The sequence below is a fragment of the Rutidosis leptorrhynchoides genome, chromosome 11 (assembly GCF_046630445.1).
Source record: "Rutidosis leptorrhynchoides isolate AG116_Rl617_1_P2 chromosome 11, CSIRO_AGI_Rlap_v1, whole genome shotgun sequence".
Taxonomy (NCBI): domain Eukaryota; kingdom Viridiplantae; phylum Streptophyta; class Magnoliopsida; order Asterales; family Asteraceae; genus Rutidosis; species Rutidosis leptorrhynchoides.
In genome coordinates, this window is record NC_092343.1 from 128226303 (window position 1) to 128246833 (window position 20531).

The 20531-nt window shown below is 35.4% G+C and overlaps 2 protein-coding genes across 3 annotated transcripts; one reads left to right on the forward strand and one right to left on the reverse strand.

The window, feature by feature from the left end:
• The first annotated feature begins 5403 nt into the window (after positions 1–5403).
• LOC139877709 (uncharacterized) lies at positions 5404–8411 on the forward strand. Of its 2 annotated transcripts, none has more exons than XM_071865134.1 (4): positions 5404–5710; positions 5822–5878; positions 6719–7134; positions 7924–8411. In XM_071865134.1, the coding sequence occupies exons 1-4, from the start codon at positions 5446–5448 to the stop codon at positions 8239–8241; spliced, it is 1056 nt and encodes a 351-aa protein (XP_071721235.1). In that variant the 5' UTR covers positions 5404–5445; the 3' UTR covers positions 8242–8411. The 2 variants fall into 2 exon arrangements, with proteins under 2 accessions (XP_071721235.1, XP_071721236.1); XM_071865135.1 differs by having other exon boundaries at positions 7933–8411.
• Positions 8412–11344: 2933 nt separating this feature from the next.
• LOC139874933 (uncharacterized) lies at positions 11345–16094 on the reverse strand. The gene is made up of 3 exons (XM_071862323.1): positions 16083–16094; positions 15871–15994; positions 11345–14199 (listed from the first exon to the last, which is right to left on the reverse strand). The coding sequence occupies exons 1-3, from the start codon at positions 16092–16094 to the stop codon at positions 11345–11347; spliced, it is 2991 nt and encodes a 996-aa protein (XP_071718424.1).
• Positions 16095–20531: the final 4437 nt, after the last annotated feature.

A 20531-nucleotide genomic window follows, 5' to 3' on the forward strand; every position in this document is an offset into this window, starting at 1 on the left:
AAAACCGGAATCAGAACTGCAGGACTGTCGCGGCGCGGCCATAATCGTCGCGGCGCGACACATAAAGGGAAAATGGACCTTTCTTAACCCAATCTCTGATCCAGGTTTGCTTTTTTTGTCGCGTCGCGACCCAATTCGTCGCGGCGCGGCATTAGCCTGATCCTGGTCACTTCGACCATTTAACACAAACTAAGGTTCCAACAACTAGTCCACCTCATTTGCTCTTCCCATTCATGACTAAGTTTCAACCCTTAGTCTCACACGACTCAACGCCATCGCGACACATCAATATACACGCTCACGCACGCATTCTCAAATATATATACATATACATATATATATATATATATATACACATATACATGCACTAACTCATGAACTAACACTTTGGCTCATTTAATCACATAAACGAACAAGTTATAAACGTGCTAATAATTAAGTTTGTACCTTTAAGTAAGCACGTGAAAACGGGATGTTACATAAGTCGAGTGCGGAGGTATAGATCCAAGTGGAGCAGGCCCAAGAACACCAGGAAAATAATCAGGCCTTAGTGGCTCGTCTGATTTGTATTTAGATGCATGAATATTATACATGGATTGAGTTAGCCCAATTTAGCCCAATAAGCAATTATGGGCTTGAATGATCTCAAGCAATTGGGAAGAATACTCCGTCTCTAATTGATCGTTTGCCATTGCAAAAGAGTACTTTTTTTTTTTTTTTGGTATTTGCAAATCACTTTACCAACAAATAATAACAAAGATAAAAATCAAATAGTTGATTACAAGAAACAGATTGTTATTCGGTTGGCTTCTTCCGTTTTTTTTTCTTTGATAGAATATTTGGTTGGCTTTTCCAACAAATTGTGAGCAAGATAAAATTGTGGTGTAGAGAATCACAAGAAAAATATAAATAATATGGATTACACCTTACGAAGACTGAAGCATATGGATTTGGAAGACTTTAATTGCTTTTCCTTTCTTTATTTTCTCGATGCTACAAACATAAAGAGAAATATATATAATTGAATCTGTTTGTGTAAACTTTGTTGGGAATTTTTTTTTTTTTTTTTTACGGAAGATTAAAAGGATAGGGTTTTGGTTACCATGGCAACTGATACCATGTAAAGACGCAATTGTATTTCTGTCGATGCATAATCTGAAGATACCGTTACAAATATAAAGGCATAAACCCTACTAGAGAAAGGTGGGCTAAGCCCAATACATGATAGGACATGGGCTAACATATGAGCTCACAATAAGTAGGCTAACAAATCCAACTTATTAAAGTGTTTGATCAAGCAACTGGTTTGGCACATCGCCCACAATGTTAAAGAAACAGGTAAAATCGATATTACATTGGTTATATTCGTTATTTGTTGCATACGTTTCGTCGAACACTTGGTGTGCGTTTAGGCTACGAATCAATTGTTTGCTGTTAAATTGTCTTTGATGTTGTTTATACTTAGTTTAGTTCTTATGTTTTGTAAAATAAAAGGAAACTCATTTTTGGGTCGTTAACATATCAACCGGCAAAAAACAACATGCACGCACCACGCACAGAGCATTGCTGCAACGTGCGTGGTGTGGGGTGCGTGATGTGTGCAGGTGGTATTTCTTTTCTTTGAAATAGTTTTTGATGGTTGTCGTTGTTTGTTTTCACGTTTATAAATCGGTCGAGCTTACACTAAAGTGTAGCAACAAATTGATTAAGAGCATAGGTACCCAGTTGACCCTGACACAACATGAACGATTCGAGCATAATATTTTTGAGCCATGGTTAAATGTGTTGTCTATAGAGAACGACCAGGCCTACGTAAATATTATGATTCAAAAGAAGAAGAAGAGACAGTCATCTAGGGTCGAAATCCAAGACGAACGCAATGATCTTTGATTTGGGTTGTCCCGTTCACCGAGGGTGAGGTTTGGTCGACAAGAATTTTGTTTGATGACTAGTCTTAGATTTGGTGCGCTTACCTCCATGAATCATTTTGTTCCTGCCGATGTGAGGCAGGCAACGCCTCAAATTAGGGAACGGTGTTTCCAAAAAAGTGTTGGCGAACACACCTTGACTTACGGATATCAAGGCTTGATTTGAGAACACAAGGAGGCTAGAGACTACTGATGACGATCGCGTCCGGCTTTCAGTTTTGCATTTCAATTTCATATTTTAGTTTCACGTTTCTTTTTGAATTTCAGTTTTGCGCTTCACTACAAACAAGATTTCAGTTTTCCAATTCGTGTTTCATTTTTCATATTCACGTTTAGTTTTGCGTTCCAGATATCGGCTTTTAGTTGTTAGTTTCGCTTTTTAGCTTTCAGTTTTGTGTTTGAAATTCAATTTTTAGTTTCCAGTTTCGCGTTTTAATTTCAATTTTCAATTTCAGTCTTCAGTTAAATGCTCATTGTATGATTTATCTCATTTTAAATTATTTAGGTGAAAATTGGGCCTCGACTCAAACCCGATCCAATTCAATTAGGCTCAACCTATTTGAGTTCGTTAAAAATAAGACCGAAAAATGATTGTCAAGTATAAGTCTGGTCCAAATATGACAGGTTGACGGGTCAAAATTCCAATCTAAATCTATTTTCTTTTGTTTTGTGATTCCACTTCGGATCATGTCAATAATTATCATTCATTTCTCCCATTGATTGTATATGCTAAAATTTAACCTAAAAACTTGATTTTCACTTTTCTAAAATACAACAATCACTCTTTAATCATAAAAATACCTGATTATGTACAAATACGTAAGCTAACAATTATGCCCTAAAAGTACATCATTCAAGGACAATATCGTAATTTCACCCAAACTGCAACTGGTCACATTGTTGTAAGGGTTTGTTGCTCACAAGTTGCATGAAGCCGCCATCTTTCAAAAAACTGGAGCACCACTCTTCATTACAAAAACCTGCACTTGCAATGTCCGACCACCGCCACGTCATCTCCGGCGATGTCCACCAACCTCCACCTGGTGGTCAAACAACTCAAGTAGTACCTGCAGCTATAATTAGTAAACCTCCAGCTGCAGCTGCAGCTGCAGTAGCTGTAGGTACCGATTTAGACGTAACTGATTATTCATCTTCATTCGCTGACACCTCATCATCTACAAACCAAAACGATTGTGATTCAATCAGTGATGCTGATGCTGAATCGAAATTGTGTACGGATGTTAGCAAATTCACTTCGTTTGATGATTTCGGCAGTGTTCTTCGCGTCAGGTGCGTAATTTTGTTTGAATTTTATTTCGTTATACATATATATATATGTGTATATATATCTATATCAATATGTATGAATGTATATGTGTGTGCGGAAGCAAATTAGGTTGAGTTTGTATGTGATCGTTCAAATTAGGAAATTATGGAAAAGTTAATCAATCAAGTATTATAATATAATTATATGTATCTGTGATTATATATTTATTCTATTTGATAAGTAGAGCTGGATATTTGTTTTATAAAAGTTGATAAATGATAGCTACCATAATTATATTTAATTTGATGATTTGGGAACAGCTTTATATATGAGTTATTGTTGTTCATATGGGGAAATTTAGGTTACTTTTGAGCATGATCAGTCATCTGAAGGATCCTATACATGTAATTTGATTACTATGATGCATTCTGTATTTTTTATTTTGTGACAGTTGTTTTGTTTGACTAGTTATGGACTTATTTATGGTTATAATTGGATTCTGTATGATAACTAGTTTGGTATTCGTGTTGCAAATTAGCTGCTAGCCTGTAGATCACCTAAATTTTGATAATGAGGTGCACTCTTTTATGTTGTGTTTTCTCTGTTTGGAAGAAACTTAGGTTGTTTGTGACTACGATAATCAAAATTAGTAAGTATGAAGACTGTAGTTGATGAATGTAATGGTTTGTTGTGACGTTTTAACAATCACTATGTTTAACTTGGCAATGTGTTATGTATGATTAAACTTGATATGATTAAGAGTTTCAGACTATGTGATGAAGGACGTGTAGGACAAGGATTGATGATCTATCCGGAGTCTCCAGATTAATATTAGATTAGGATTGTCTTTTATTTATTAGTTTAATTTAATAATCAGTAAGGATTATTATCTATCTATTTAGTAAGTGGGAGGATATACTTAAGCTAGAGATGAATGATATTCTCTTGACGGATAAGAATTTGTGGAGGACTAGAATTAGGATGGATGAGTAGAGTGTTCTAGGTAGACTAATATATTACGTGTATATATAGAGTTACGCGTATATACTTTAATAGTCAAGTTGGGTGTTCCTAGGTAGAAGTAAATACATGAGTACCAAGTTTTTAACTAGATTTCTATATATATAAAGGTGTTAACGTAGGTATGTTTGATGACGTGAGTGCTCTTAGGTTAGATTGATATTTTATTTATATGAGGTTCTTTTATTCATGGGTGGTATTTAGTTAGTATCAAAGTAGATAGGCATGATGTAGGTGTGAAAATGATCTTTGTTCCACTGGTCGAAAGTTACAATTCTGAAGTACAAACATCAGAAGGAACCAATTTGCTGATTATGGGTCAAATCAATGACGATAAGTCAGACTTATTTTAAGCTGTGTGAGCGAATTGAAGAAAAAGGACATGGAAACGTAGGTTAAGAATTTCTAAGGAAAGTTGGGGGCGAGTTTCTTGTCAAGAAGGGGAGAATGATGAATGACGTGTCGGAAAGAATTCATGATCAATCGAGATCATCAGATTAATATTACATTAGGATTGTCTATTATTTATTACCTCTAATAACCAGTTCCCGAGTCTTTATTAGCTTAGCATTATTATTTCGCTATTTAGTAATTAGTTTCCTAATCGATTTAGGATTGGAGTTATCTAGTGTAAATAGGGGCTATTAGCTTAGGGTTTATATATGTTCTGCTATGTTTAATTATTTGATTAGACAGACTCTGAGAGAGTTTCTCAATTTTGGAGTTTCTATTCTTTTTTAGTTGAACGATATTACTCCTTTCATTTGATAATACGATAGTGTATCGTGTTTAACAGTAAACATATGAGGTCTTCCCCTCTACTTGTCACCCCAAGAGAGCGCGTATTTTTACTCACATGCATCACGCCTGACAATATGTGTCAAATTATCTGACTGTAGCATTCTGTGCTACGTCACTATGTTTGTGCTTCAAGTTAGGTCATAACCAATAAACTACTTGAACTTTGTTTTTTAACTTGTGCTGCTATTTAATGTCTAAGCAACAACTATAAAACCAACGAGGGGTATTAGGACTTGATTCTAGTTTAATTCTATATGTTAAGTAACGCTATGCTCATGTTCTAATTAGATATTATTTCCATATATGTCTTGCTTAATTGGATGGGTAAGATACAGTTTGTTGTGGTGATGTAATTGTATTGTTGGTTCTGTTTGGTTTATTAGAAAGAAGCGGCTGACAAGTCACTGGAAAAGCTTTATACGTCCTTTAATGTGGCGTTGTAAATGGGCAGAATTAAAGATAAAGCAGTTCGAATCACAAGCATTGAAATATGCTAAACAGATAGCAGACCGTAATCGGACAAAACACTTGGCTTCAAATCAGTCTATTCCAGTAGGGTCTTGTTCAAGATCAATGCCATATACTACCCAAAAGCGGCGCCGAAAACTCCTGAAAAGGAGGAAAAGGAAGAGAATTGAAGAGACAGCTGATGTTGATTTATATATGTCACAGCATTATCTCTTCTCCTACCATGGTATATATATAACATATGTATATGTATATATTCACTATTGTGCCGTATGATTTGGTATTTTCGACTTTTTTGACCAGAATTGTGACGCTTGTATATTCTTTTTTATTTCAGAAAATAAGAGGTCAGATGCAGATGAAGTCGCTATGATGGATGATGTTGATGAACCCGGTAAAGTTATATAAATTGTGTACTATATCCTGAACTCCTAAAGTAGTTGCAGTTTTGCTACATGTGCAGATTGCTATTTGTTTTACTTTTGGTATTAACCTCACTCTGCTGCTTTATAAGATACTATTTTGTTAGATGGACTTGGTATGCGTGTAACCATCTAAGCAGCAAACAGAGATTATAGGATAACTTTTTTATAATCGTGTTGTGTTGTGTTGTGTTCTGTTCTTAAATGGGTTGCCACCTACACTTCTCTAAAACAAATTTTGGCATGGTGCAATGGCACAACTTTAAAGTTCTCTATGAGCCTGTAGGCATGGGGCGTTTTACTTTCTTTTTTGCTCCTTTTACATTAAATAGAAAAACCATAAATGTTTCCATAATTGTGTTATGATCATTTGTTTATCCGACTATTATATGTGGTTGGTCAATTAATCAACTGTGAAAGAGTATGCCTTTTGTTTAAAATGAGTTGGCCGAACTGGTTTGGTAAGGCTCATAATGGGTAATTTGTGCTACTCCCTGGGTTAAGCCGAAACACTTTCTGTTTATTAGTAGATTTCATGTTAATTATGATTACAACACATAAACAGATTTAGTAGGTTGCATGCATTTTTATATGCCTTATAGCTTCATAAATTTTGGCCCATCTCCATTTTAGGTATTGTATATTTATTGAACAGTGACCTGTTGGAATAAATCATAACTCAAACTGGAAAGTTGGAAGTAAATAGCAATTGCCACCTCTATCTCAAACCGTTACATATATTTTCAGTTAAAGCAATTTGTTAGAACGTTGAATCTAACCTGCTCTTTCTCGGTTAAAATATGTGTTCACAGAACAAAAAACGACTAGTCAGGAAATGCTTGGCCTTGACATGCATACCAATTGCTCATTCCTTGAAGACAATGATAATGAAATGGAGCACCTTCTTCAAAAGATCGATATGGCACAGACCCGGGTTCACATATTTAAAGCTCAACTTGATTCGGTCATCTCTGAAAATGCTCAGATGTTTCCTGCAATTGAGAATTTGAACGATCTTGTTCTCGCTGATGAACAGACAAGTGCCGTTCATAGTCCTGCTTTCTCTAACTCAGAGTTTGATATCGAAGGTTTAGGTATGTCTGAACGTGCAGTTTCAAACTTTGATGAGGCTTTTCATATACCTGATATAATTGAAAGCACAGTTGGGACCTTATCGTCTGTTGATGTTACTCAACATCAGTCGCTTGTCGGAGATTCATGTGAAAATGTAAGTTATTTCATGTCCGTTTTACAAGTTAATCAGTGTTGTTGAACTCGGAATTACTCGGCGAGTAATCCGTTTATGCAGCTTGGGGGGAGTACTCGGGAAGTACTCAGTTAAACTCGGTCAAAACTGGTCAAACTCGGCCAAATCTTGGGAAAATAGTCAAAATTGGTCAAAAGTCAGTCAAAATCGGTAAAAGTCAAACTTAGTCAACATTTAAGTTCTCTTCGAGTTGCCGAGTACTGCCTAAAAAGTCCCGACCGAGTACTCCCCCGAGTAGCGATTTTTGCAACCTTGAAGTTAATATCAACTTTTGTACACCTTAAGGCCCTTTTTTTTACTATGGCAACACATTTAGTCATTTACTGTTTGCATAATAAGACGGTCATATGGGTCAAACAGGTAATATAGGAATAGTTAGGTAATAATAAAATTTTCATATGGCTCAAAGTGTCAAATAGATTGTAAAGTCAACCAAGTGTGTTGACAATGCATGTAATCTACCGGAGTATATAATTACAGAAAATTGTGCAGGTACTGTTATGATATAATTTTTCTGATAATATCTGACACACAGAAGATGTATCAAAATTTATCTTTTTAGCAAACACGTTTCGCCAGTACTTCTTACTTTGTACCAAACAACATGTTTTGACCCATTACCCAACCAGTCGATTTCGCCACATCTTTGTATCATTTATTAGTTTCAGATATCCGTATCTCTTTTAATACCGACAATAAAGAGATTATGTGCTAGATAGATCATAAAGTATAATCTTAAATGTTCGTAAGTTGTTGCAGATATTAGATAACATGCCGTTACACGACGAAACTACAGAAGCAGTAAAGCACGGCTTAAGAAACTGCCAACACCAAGTCACAGTAAAGCAGGAAGAAATTAAAAGTGAAGAAGAAGAAAGCGCCCATCTTGACCCGGCAATAGTTTCCGACACTGCAACAAAAGATGACATCACTCAAGAACAATCGGCTCTCAAATCAAGTACGGTTTCAGATTTCCAAATTCCAAAGAATAAGAGAAAACGAGGGGAGCGTAAAGCTGGTCCAAGTAACTGGAATTTACATCTTCCAGGTGACCCTGATAGCAAATAATTATAACTAGTGTTTTTAATTAATCCAGAAACATGATTTATTATAAATCATTTGGATTCTGTTTTATTTGTAACTTTGTTATAGAACTACAGAAGTTGTAGAATTAGGGAATATTAAGTAAACGGCACCCTTATATATTTGGAAACTAACAAGAGTTTATGGGAGGTATAACAGCATGGTTTCATTGATCTTGCAGTATTATTAATTATTAAAACTAATTATTAGTTTTATTATTTCTTTTAATGGGTTGAGGATGAAAACTAATTTGGATCAACCTAACATGACCCATATCAACCGGAATAAATCAAGTGCTTTTATACTGTTACCCAACCCGCCCATATTGCCACCTCTACCCTGTTGGCGTTGGCCACTGTCTTTGGAGGGGGAGTAATGCGTCAAAACGAATAGGATTTTTCGTCTTCATGAATCTCTGTAATTATTGTTATACTAGTGATATGATACTTTCTCCGGCTCACTATAACTGGGTAAGTTATTATCTAAAAACACACAAGTAATTATATTATGTATCTGTTTAAAAATAGCACACACTTGCATTATGTAATCCCTTTTGTTTTTCAAGTTATTATTTTGAGGGGGGCAACATTATTAGATTGTTTATAAGAGGGTGATGATAATGCTTTTGGGAGGGGCTTCCACAAGATTTTGTTTCTTTTTATAACCCGGACAATGCATAGGTCACAGTCAAGGTATTAATCGGTTTGGTTTTCGGTTTGTTTGGTTTTCAGTCAAGTGAAACCATTCTTTAAACATGATGAAGCAAACTTTAGTTACTAATTGATCACTTAAATCTCCTACATAAAGTATCGCGATTCAATGATTTGCGTAACACGAAGTACATTATAAGAAAATTAATGGTAGCTACTAAAAACTCATATACTGTTTGGTTGTATCAGTTGTTTGGCTCTTTCATCTTCCGATTAAAGTGCCTAGTAAATGTATATTTGAATTGAATTTTGAAATCGGGTCACCATGTGTCTAGACTAAACAACGGATCTTGGGCCTAATGGGCTTATGTTGCAACTTGCAAGATAAAAATAGTTCTTGTACAAGATTTCGAATAAATGTTCTTATCACAGGTATGTAAATAACTATAACTATTATACGAATACGAACACTTAAAGGTTAGAAGTAAATCGAATAGATGTTCTTATCACATGTTTGTAAATTTTCGTCGAATGCAAGCGAAGAATATCATTGAAACTAATGAATATATCTTATGGTTTAGTTTTATAAACTTACACACACCACTACACTTGGTAAACATGAAATATATATTGTCCTGTGTAGAACTTGAATCCTCAACCTCGTGGTTAGAAAGACCACCTCGATACCGCTGACAAACTTACACACACCACTACACTAATTAAACATGAAATATATATTGTCCTATGCAGAACTTGAACCCTCAACCTCGTGGTTAGAAAGACCACCTCGATACCGCTGGGCCAATGACCCTTTGGTGTGTGTGTGTGTATATATGATAGTATGTTTGTTATATTGCTGAGACTAAACGTACCTAACCTTTTTTGACAGTGATATATCTTAGGCATATGTTGGCCAACATTTTAGGTGCAAATCTAGTGCATACATATGAAAGGTATTTGCTTGTATAGTGTACATTTAGAAAACATGTCATAATAATTGATGTTGGAAGTATAGGTATGTCATTGACTTGTTTTTACAACAATATCTAAAGTGAAGTTTGTTTAAGGAAATTAGGTTAGAAAGTGATGGTATTTATGATGATGAAATGAGTGACTTTAGGTAAATTGTGTTTTTGCTTATACTCCACTCATTCAATTAACATTGTGGAAAAATGAGACCATTTATGGTTATTATGTCAATTTCATGTCAAATATACTCCGTAAATAAATTAATGATTAAATTAATTTGTAAATATAATGTACATATACTAGTCCTAGTCCTAGGTATAAATTATACAGTAATAAATTTATAATTTGAGATCTTTAGCTTTTATCCTTTTTAAAAGCTTTTAAACAAAACTCATACGAGTAGCTTTTAGTATTATGAGGATGATAATTAGTTTTGTGATTACAGATTAGTTATCACAACGATTAGCCTAATTGTAGGTTAAAGTTCTAGTTGATAAGATTCTATTTAAAAAGCATTCCTTTTTATTAATACATTAATATAATATAATATAATGATTTTGATGATTTGATTTGAAATAACAGAGTTAAGATGGTTGACGTTAAAGGCATTGATCGTTTTTACTAACGGTCTTTATCATTTTTTTTTTTTTTTTTTTTTGAAAAACGATAACATAAACTTAGTCTTTTTATCAATGAAAAGACGAACAAGGATACAAAATAGCCGTACATACGCTACAAGGCTCGAAAGCTGAAAACAAACCCTATCAAGCTAACTAAACCCGAGTCTTGAGCAATAAAGATTTACAAACCAAAACATGAAAACCAACCAAATTACCTAAAACGACAAACACACACAAAAATATCAATAGATGATCAAAATTACCGTCTAACCGCTTTACCTTTCAGAGTTCTAATAATCGGCTTAACCACAACACCATCCACCTTCAAACGGTTAAACATCTTACCTTTCCGGTTTATAATTTCATATGAATCTACATTTGATGAACCACATCCAATCCTAATGCCCAACACGGATGTAGGAAACGAATCATCCATCACAAACTGCTAAAAAAACCACCATTTTTTTTCAACACCAACACCATCTACACTCTCTCTGCTTGCACTTGACCTCATTGTGTTAAACAGCTTGTATCATTTAAGAATACTTTTGTGTTTTTCCCGTTAATTATTTTGTTAAAATTCTTGTATATCGTTAAAGTATATTACCGTGAACAAAAAAAAAGTATATTACTGTGCTTTTTTAACTCAATTATCTCGGGAATTGTTTTATCATAGTCTAACTGTCTAACAATGTGTTTGTATAATAGAGTAACTAATATTTATCCTACACACAAATAATAAAATTTATTTGTAAGATTCAAATGAATACTTAAACAAAGTTGTTCTTTTTTTTTTTTTTTTTTTATAACAGCTGAAAATTTTATTAAAACTAGCAAGTAGCTAGAGAATTACAAAGACAGTAAAGGATTTTGTAACCACGTTATCCAATTAAGATTAGCTTTCTTATAACGAGACGAAAGCCAATCAAAAGAGGATAAAACAATAGAGTCGATAATTTGACATTTCTTAAATTTATTTGGCTCGAAAATGTTCCCGTTTCTGAAACGCCATATATTCCACATGGTTGCGAAACAAATTACTTCCATACTGGTAGCAGCCTTCAAATTTTTATGAGTTGTAGGGATCCACTTCAACAAGTCTTCAAAGGTATTGCAAATGGGAATGTCAACCTGGGTCCAAGTGGCAATGTACGTCCAAACTTGAGATGCAATGTTGCATTCGAAGAAAATATGAGTGAAGTCTTCGGCGTGCGTAGAACATGAAGGGCACAAAACGTTATCAATCTTAACATCTCTAACCAACAAACTACACTTGTCCGGAAGCCTATTAAGGCGGGCACGCCAAAGGAAAAAGTTAACTTTTGGGGGGATGTATTTGCACCAATAAGTCGCCGGATTACCTGTAACATTTTGATCAATAATTTTTCGAAGTAAACTAACCGAGAAAGTGCCCTGTTGAGAAAGATTGAAAACCCACGCATCAGTAGCCTCGAACATTTGAATATTCGCAGCTGCAACTAAGAGATCATTGAGCTGATGGGATTCGGTACCCGATCGGATTTGTCTGCGCCAGTTCCAGGACCAACCATCTTGTAAGCGCCTATCACTAACCTTGCAAAATTTGTCCGATTCAAGAGCAAAGAGACGAGGAAAACAAATCTTAGGAGATGACCCATTTAACCATTTATCAAACCAAAAAAGAGTGTTATTGCCATTACCAAGTTTGAGAGATAAAGAACTACCAACAGAAGGATGTTGCACATGGATATCAGAAATGGCTCGATTGATATGAGCCCATGAACCTGTGACATTTTTGTTAACCAAAGGAGAATACCCATCTCGTTGTTCACCATGAGAAGCTTTGATAACCGAAACCCATAACCATTCGCTACAAGTAACATATCTCCAACGCCACTTATATAGGAGAGCTTTGTTAAGAGAGTCATAGCTCACAACCCCGAGACCCCCCTTTTCTTTACTCTTAATAATTTCACTCCATTTAACCCAATGGATTTTTCGATCTTCCTTAGATCCACCCCAAAGAAAGTTAGCTCGAAGAGATTCTAGGCGCTTAATAACTCCTTTAGGAGCTTTGAACATAGAAAGGAAGTAAGTCCCAAGAGCTCCTAGAACCGATTTTATCAACGTTAAACGACCTCCAAATGAAAGGAGATTCACCTTCCATTTAGCTAAACGTTTTTCAACTTTATTAACTATCGTATTCCAATTTTCTATGCGTCTCATGTTGGCACCAATCGGGATTCCAAGATAAGTAAAAGGTATAGTGGCTGGAGTGCACCCGAAGGCATTAGCTGCTCTATTACGTTCGTTCAAAGGAATGCCAATCCCCATAATATTGGATTTGTGAATATTAACCTGGAGACCCGAAACAAGAAAGAAACATTTGAGAATACAAATAAGGTTCCGAATATTGTCGTCGCTCCATTCTCCTATAAATAAAGCGTCATCGGCGAAAAAACAGTGAGATATATTAACTACATTTCCAATATTACCCACCGAAATGCATTTAAACAAGTTTTGATCTATAGCATCCAACATCGCCACATGAAGGCCTTCCATACAAATAATAAATAGAAACGGAGACAAAGGATCACCTTGTCGGAGACCACGACCAATTTTAAACTCCTCGGTTGGACTACCGTTAACCAAAACCGACGCAAAAGAGGAATTGAGACAACCTTTAACCCACATAATCCATCTACGCCCAAAGCCAAGATTAGAAAGCATTGTAACCAAGAAATCCCAACTTATCGAGTCAAATGCCTTTTCAAAGTCTACTTTAAAGAGCATCGCCTTTTTCTTTTTCTTATTACACCAATCTATGATTTCATTAATCATCAAAGGACCGTCAAGGATTTGACGACCTTTGATGAAGGCAGATTGTTCTTTGCTTATAATGGAACCAATTACAACCGAAAGCCGATTAGCAAGCAATTTAGAAAGAATTTTATATTGAATGCCAATGAGACTAATGGGGCGATAATCTTTGACAAAAAGCGGGTTATCAATCTTGGGAATCAAAGTAAAGAAGGAAGAGTTACAACCTTTTGGAATGTATCCCGAGGCATGAAAGTTATGGACGAAAGCACAAACATCTTCCTTTACAAGGTCCCAAAAAAACTTGATAAAACGGAAAGAGAACCCGTCTGGCCCGGGAGCTTTGTCGTCACCGCAATCCCAAACTGCTTTTCTAATTTCCAATTCAGTGAACGGCATCTCCATCCCATTCGACATCTCGTCTGACATATGATGAAGATGAGAACTCGGCCTGCTCAATTTCACAGTATTTAAATTTGTGAATTTTTCTTTGAAAAATTTAAGAAACGTGTTTTTGACGAGATCTGGAGAAGAAACCCAAGAGCCGTTATCGAGCACACTGGTGATTTCTAGTTTTTTTCGTTTCTTGTTAATGGATGAGTGGAAAAGTGAGGAGTTTTCATCACCATAACTATTCCAAAGTTTCTTATTCTTCTGAGTCAGGTTCATGCTTTCTATTTTGTTGATTGAAGCAAGATCTTTTAAAGCATTAATACGTTGCACCGATAATTCAATGTTATCTCCACCATTAACAAGCTGATCATCGATTTGGTCAATAGTAGATAAAAGATTTCTCTTATTTTGATTACAAGTAATCAAAAAATCTTTGTGCCAAGACTTGAGCTTATCTTTAACAAATTTAAGTTTATTTTTAAACTTAATGAAAGGGTTCAAGTTCTCATACTCTGCCAAAGCAGTAAATTTCACACAAAGTTGTTCTTTTGATTTATTCTTTAAGAATGCTACGGTAGTAAATGTTTAGTTGGCTAAAAAGGTGAGCAAAGAGCTAAAGATTTGATTTACCTCGTTTTATCAATGTTGAAAACTAATTTGTTATTGAGAAATACGTAGTAACAAATTATTCTTGCGGGTTATTCGTTGGAGAATCTTAATATTCCGTTCAAGCAATCATTTGTCAAGACAATTGGTGATGGAAATTCAACCTTATATTGGCATGATATTTGGCCTGGAAACAGTACTCTTCGCGAGTTATTCCCGAGGATTTACAGGCTGGATGCTAAGAAGAACACGCTGATCGGTAACAGGGTCAAGTCAGACGGTTCATCAATCGAGCTGGTTTGGAACTGGACACGTGAGCCTAGTGGTCGGGCTATGGGTGAACTAGATAACCTTATTTCCATGTTAAATAGTTTAAGGTTCGATCCAAATAAAGGCGACAAGTGGGGTTGGCAGCTTCCAAGTGATAACATGTTTACTGTCAAAAACTTTCGGATATTATTGATGAGGTGGTGCTTCATTCGGGCTCCACTTCAACAATCACTCTTAGAAACAATTTGGTACCCAAAAAAATTGAAATATTTGTATGTCGTCTTCTCTTGAAACGTCTTCCGGTTCGGGTTGAACTTGACAAAAGGAGCATCGATCTTCATAGTGTTTAATGTCCCATTTGTGATGACGACTTGGAATCGGTGGATCATACGTTCGTATTTTGCTCTCACGCTTTGGAGGTATGGTCTAGAATCTTCAAGTGGTGGAATCTCGGTAACTTCACAAATCTTAGTGTAAATGAAATTTTGAAAGGAAATGCATCGTGTTCAATGACCGCTTATGGAAAAAAGATTTGGCAAGCGATCGAATGGGTGTGCATGTATTACATTTGAAAAAAACAAAATAACAAAATCTTTCGTGACAAATCGTGGACTTCATCAATAGCTTTGAACGAAATGCAAATCAAATCGTTTGAATGGATCTCGCATAGGTCGAAAGGAAAAAAGTTCGATTGGTTAACGTGGTTGAGTTGCCCGTCCGTCTATCTTACGTGTTAGTTCTATGTAAATAAAAGGTTGCTTCCTTTGCAACCATAGTCCGTTGTATCTCTTGTGTATTTTTCTCGTGTTTCATATCTCGTGTTTCTTTGTCTCGTGATTAATAAAAATTTTCTTGTTTTTCAAAAAAAAAAAAAAAAAAAAAAAAAAAAAAAAAAAAAACTAATTTAAATTTGTCGTTCCATCTTAGAGCTAACTTCGGCAAGTGTCGGCAAGTGTGAGTCTGTGAGATATAATCGAAGGTTCGATTTTTTATTCCAAACTCCAATCTCCTCCATGAAAAGAACACTTAACTAGTTTTAGATTTATAGAATTCGACAAGCATGTAAATGTGTTTGAATTCAAAGTTCATTCTTCTTTGAATGAACACGATATCATAACTAGTTTTAGAAAGATTGTTATGGAGTTGGAGGGGATCAGTAAGGTTAAAGATTCACCACCGAACTATTGGTTGTTTAGTAAAAAGCTTCAGTTGGTTCTGGACCCGTATCCTTGAAAAAATAGGTGCATGTTCAAATCCGAGGGGGGGGGGGGGAGTTTTCTCCAAGGTTGTGCCTCTGGTATTCTTACTCTGTGCGGGCCAAGCAGTTAACCTAAAGCATTTCGCATACGCTTTGCGCGATGGATGCAAGGAGTTTCTTTCTAAAGGGTGTGTGAGTGACAAATGAGAGGATTCGATGTTAAAGTTGTCATTCTAAAAAAGTAAGATTAATGATTCCTTGATGGTACATTAACAAGTGAGTTTGTTCAGCGGGATTATGCGATTGATGATTATAGGTTACCGGCCTACTCATTGGTGCAAGATTGTCCCCCCCAAAATTAACTTCTTCATTTGGCGGGCACGTCTTAATAGGTTACCGGATAAATGCAACCTGTTGGAGAAGGTTGTGACTTCCTTGGATTTGATGTGCTCTTCGTGTTCAAATAATGTGGAAGATCTCACACATGTTTTTTTTGAGTGTGATATAGCGATGCAGGTTTGGTGCTACATTGCTTCGTGGCTAGATATTGTTCTTCCCGTGTGGCAAACCGTTGAAGAATTATGGCAATGGATTATGTTGAACTTCCAATCTCCTACGAAAACGATCATCTTGGAATCTGTGTGCTATGCAACGCTTTGGACTCTTTGGCGATTCAGGAACGACAAGATATTTGATCCTAACAAGTTCAAGAAATCTCATATTATTGATTCGATTGTATTAACCTCTTTTGATTGGCTTTCGTCTCGTTATAAGAAAGCTAATCTAAATTGGAATATTTGGTTATTGAACCCTTTTAATTCCTTGTAATGTTGTAGCTTCTTGCTATTTTTATAAAATTTTTAGCCGTTAAAAAAAAAAGATTGATGATTATAATGGAAATAAATGTGATGATTTTATATAAAAACCTATTTACATCACATTAAGAAAGGAAGTGTAAGCCCCTTATACGTTTAAAGTTGTGGCTAGTGAATATTTGTCAACATGGATGTAGTTGAAATTTAAAGATATTCAGTTAGTCCATTGCTTTAGCTTTTGAGACGTTACGTGTTGTATTAGAGTTGTAGACTCTCGAGGTGTGACTGGCACACGACTCGTGTATCTCCCGGGGTATGAATCTTGGGTATTAATTAATTTATCCGTCTGACGAAGACTCGGCAATTTACATGAGGGAGTTTTTAACAACTTGTCCCACATCAATTTACTAAACCCGTATAAGATTGTGACTAACTAATATATTTTACCATGGTTCTCATGGGTATTAATTATGTTCCGGCCTAACAAGGATTTAAGGAAGTTTTGTTTTTTTTTGGATTAGCGAGGAAATCTCCATATGAATGGGCACACTTTGGCTCTCCCATAGAGGGTAAACCTCGAGTAATTAAGCCTCCTGAGCGCAAGATATGGTACCGGGTGAATTGCACATCACACGCACCCTCTGGTCACACTCCCTTCCTGAATGATTTGGCATAACCAGGAATCGAATTCGGGTGGTGCTTCATTGGAAAACTCGGTGGCCACTCAGGCAAGCCTGCGTGGTTAACTTAAGGAACTAAAGTAGGGCAGTTTGTAACAAGTTTTCCACGTCGTATTAAGAAAGGAAGTTTGAGTCTCTTATAAGATTAAATTTGTGGCTAAACAATATCTCCCACTAATGATTTTTAATTGAAAACTTGAAGATATTCAGTTAGTCTATTGCTTTAGCTTTGGGGGATGTTACGTATAGTTGAATCGTAATGATATCTTTTTAGCCCATTGCTTTAGATTTAGGGGCATTTCATATGGTATCAGATCCATAGTCTGGAGGGGTGCCGCGTGCACGTTACTCATGCGTCTCATAGGGTATGAGGTATTGACGAGTTGTCAGTCTGATGAGGAAATCAAGAGTTTAAGTAGCCTCGAAGATGCTCTCGATGAAGGTGAAGAATCTTGGATCAACTCAATTGTAGATCCAGTGGTTGAGGACACCTCTAGAGTCGTGGATTTGATCTGTGTTGGTGATGCATAAGGTGATACTTTGATATATCAAAACTTTGGATGTTACTTTGGTTAAATTAGCCTTTGGATATTGGTGATCACCTGCATTCATCATAAGAGAAAGAAAAGAGCAAAATGCAAACATCACTTTATAAATACATTCAAATAAATTGAATGAAATTTAATAGATTTCACGATAAATCTGAATGATTCCATCTGTTTAAGATGACACATTTTCAACCTCAGAAAAGAATTCTTATAGAATTAAGTGGGTGTGAATTTTGGACGAGAGTTAAGGGATTCAAGGTGTGAATTTTAGACGATGGTTAAGGGATCCAAGTAGTGAATATCGGTTGTGGGCATCGGTGAGTGGGATTGTACATCTGAAACGACGCTCAAATCGGACCCAAGAGATGCACGAGCCAAGTGCCCATCACAACCCGAGAAAGAATCGCCCCTCACAAATTAAAGCAGTGGACTAACTGAAATGTCCCGTTCTTATTGATTAAAAACGTTCCATATTAATTGATTTCGTTGCGAGGTTTTGACCTCTATATGAGACGTTTTTCAAAGACTGCATTCATTTTTAAAACAAACCATAACCTTTATTTCATAAATAAAGGTTTAAAAAGCTTTACGTAGATTATCAAATAATGATAATCTAAAATATCCTGTTTACACACGACCATTACATAATGGTTTACAATACAAATATGTTACATCGAAATCAGTTTCTTGAATGCAGTTTTTACACAATATCATACAAACATGGACTCCAAATCTTGTCCTTATTTTAGTATGCAACAGCGGAAGCTCTTAGTATTCACCTGAGAATAAACATGCTTTAAACGTCAACAAAAATGTTGGTGAGTTATAGGTTTAACCTATATATATCAAATCGTAACAATAGACCACAAGATTTCATATTTCAATACACATCCCATACATAGAGATAAAAATCATTCATATGGTGAACACCTGGTAACCGACAATAACAAGATGCATATATAAGAATATCTCCATCATTCCGGGACACCCTTCGGATATGATATAAATTTCGAAGTACTAAAGCATCCGGTACTTTGGATGGGGTTTGTTAGGCCCAATAGATCTATCTTTAGGATTCGCGTCAATTAGGGTGTCTGTTCCCTAATTCTTAGATTACCAGACTTAATAAAAAGGGGCATATTCGATTTCGATAATTCAACCATAGAATGTAGTTTCACGTACTTGTGTCTATTTTGTAAATCATTTATAAAACCTGCATGTATTCTCATCCCAAAAATATTAGATTTTAAAAGTGGGACTATAACTCACTTTCACAGATTTTTACTTCGTCGGGAAGTAAGACTTGGCCACTGGTTGATTCACGAACCTATAACAATATATACATATATATCAAAATATGTTCAAAATATATTTACAACACTTTTAATATATTTTGATATTTTAAGTTTATTAAGTCAGCTGTCCTCGTTAGTAACCTACAACTAGTTGTCCACAGTTAGATGTACAGAAATAAATCGATAAATATTATCTTGAATCAATCCACGACCCAGTGTATACGTATCTCAGTATTGATCACAACTCAAACTATATACATTTTGGAATCAACCTCAACCCTGTATAGCTAACTCCAACATTCACATATAGAGTGTCTATGGTTGTTCTGAAATATATATAGATGTGTCGACATGATAGGTCGAAACATTGTATACGTGTCTATGGTATCTCAAGATTACATAATATACAATACAAGTTGATTAAGTTATGGTTGGAATAGATTTGTTACCAATTTTCACGTAGCTAAAATGAGAAAAATTATCCAATCTTGTTTTACCCATAACTTCTTCATTTTAAATCCGTTTTGAGTGAATCAAATTGCTATGGTTTCATATTGAACTCTATTTTATGAATCTAAACAGAAAAAGTATAGGTTTATAGTCGGAAAAATAAGTTACAAGTCGTTTTTGTAAGGGTAGTCATTTCAGTCGAAAGAACGACGTCTAGATGACCATTTTAGAAAACATACTTCCACTTTGAGTTTAACCATAATTTTTGGATATAGTTTCATGTTCATAATAAAAATCATTTTCTCAGAATAACAACTTTTAAATCAAAGTTTATCATAGTTTTTAATTAACTAACCCAAAACAGCCCGCAGTGTTACTACGACGGCGTAAATCCGGTTTTACGGTGTTTTTCGTGTTTCCAGGTTTTAAATCATTAAGTTAGCATATCATATAGATATAGAACATGTGTTTAGTTGATTTTAAAAGTCAAGTTAGAAGGATTAACTTTTGTTTGCGAACAAGTTTAGAATTAACTAAACTATGTTCTAGTGATTACAAGTTTAAACTTTCGAATAAGATAGCTTTATATGCATGAATTGTAACATCCCGCGTTTTTCCGTTAAATTTATTTTTAACACCGTCTTTTTCTTTTAAATAATACCTTTCGTTATTAAAATTCGTAGTTTCCGTTGACTAACGTTCATAATAATTCCGTCATTTAATTATAACATCTCTCGTTAACTCGCGTTTTTAAAATATTCGATCGGTTAAATCCCGCACCCGCTTTGAAACTCGAGGGACCGGAGTTGCCAAATGGGCAAACTAGTTGACTAGGTCAACTAGTCAACCCATTACATCCATTCCATCATCTCCCTCATCCCTTTTTCTCTCCATCTCAAGAACACACACACAAACCCATCCCATTCATTCATCATCTAAATTCAATCTTGGAAGCTCACAACAAATCCGATTACATATTTGG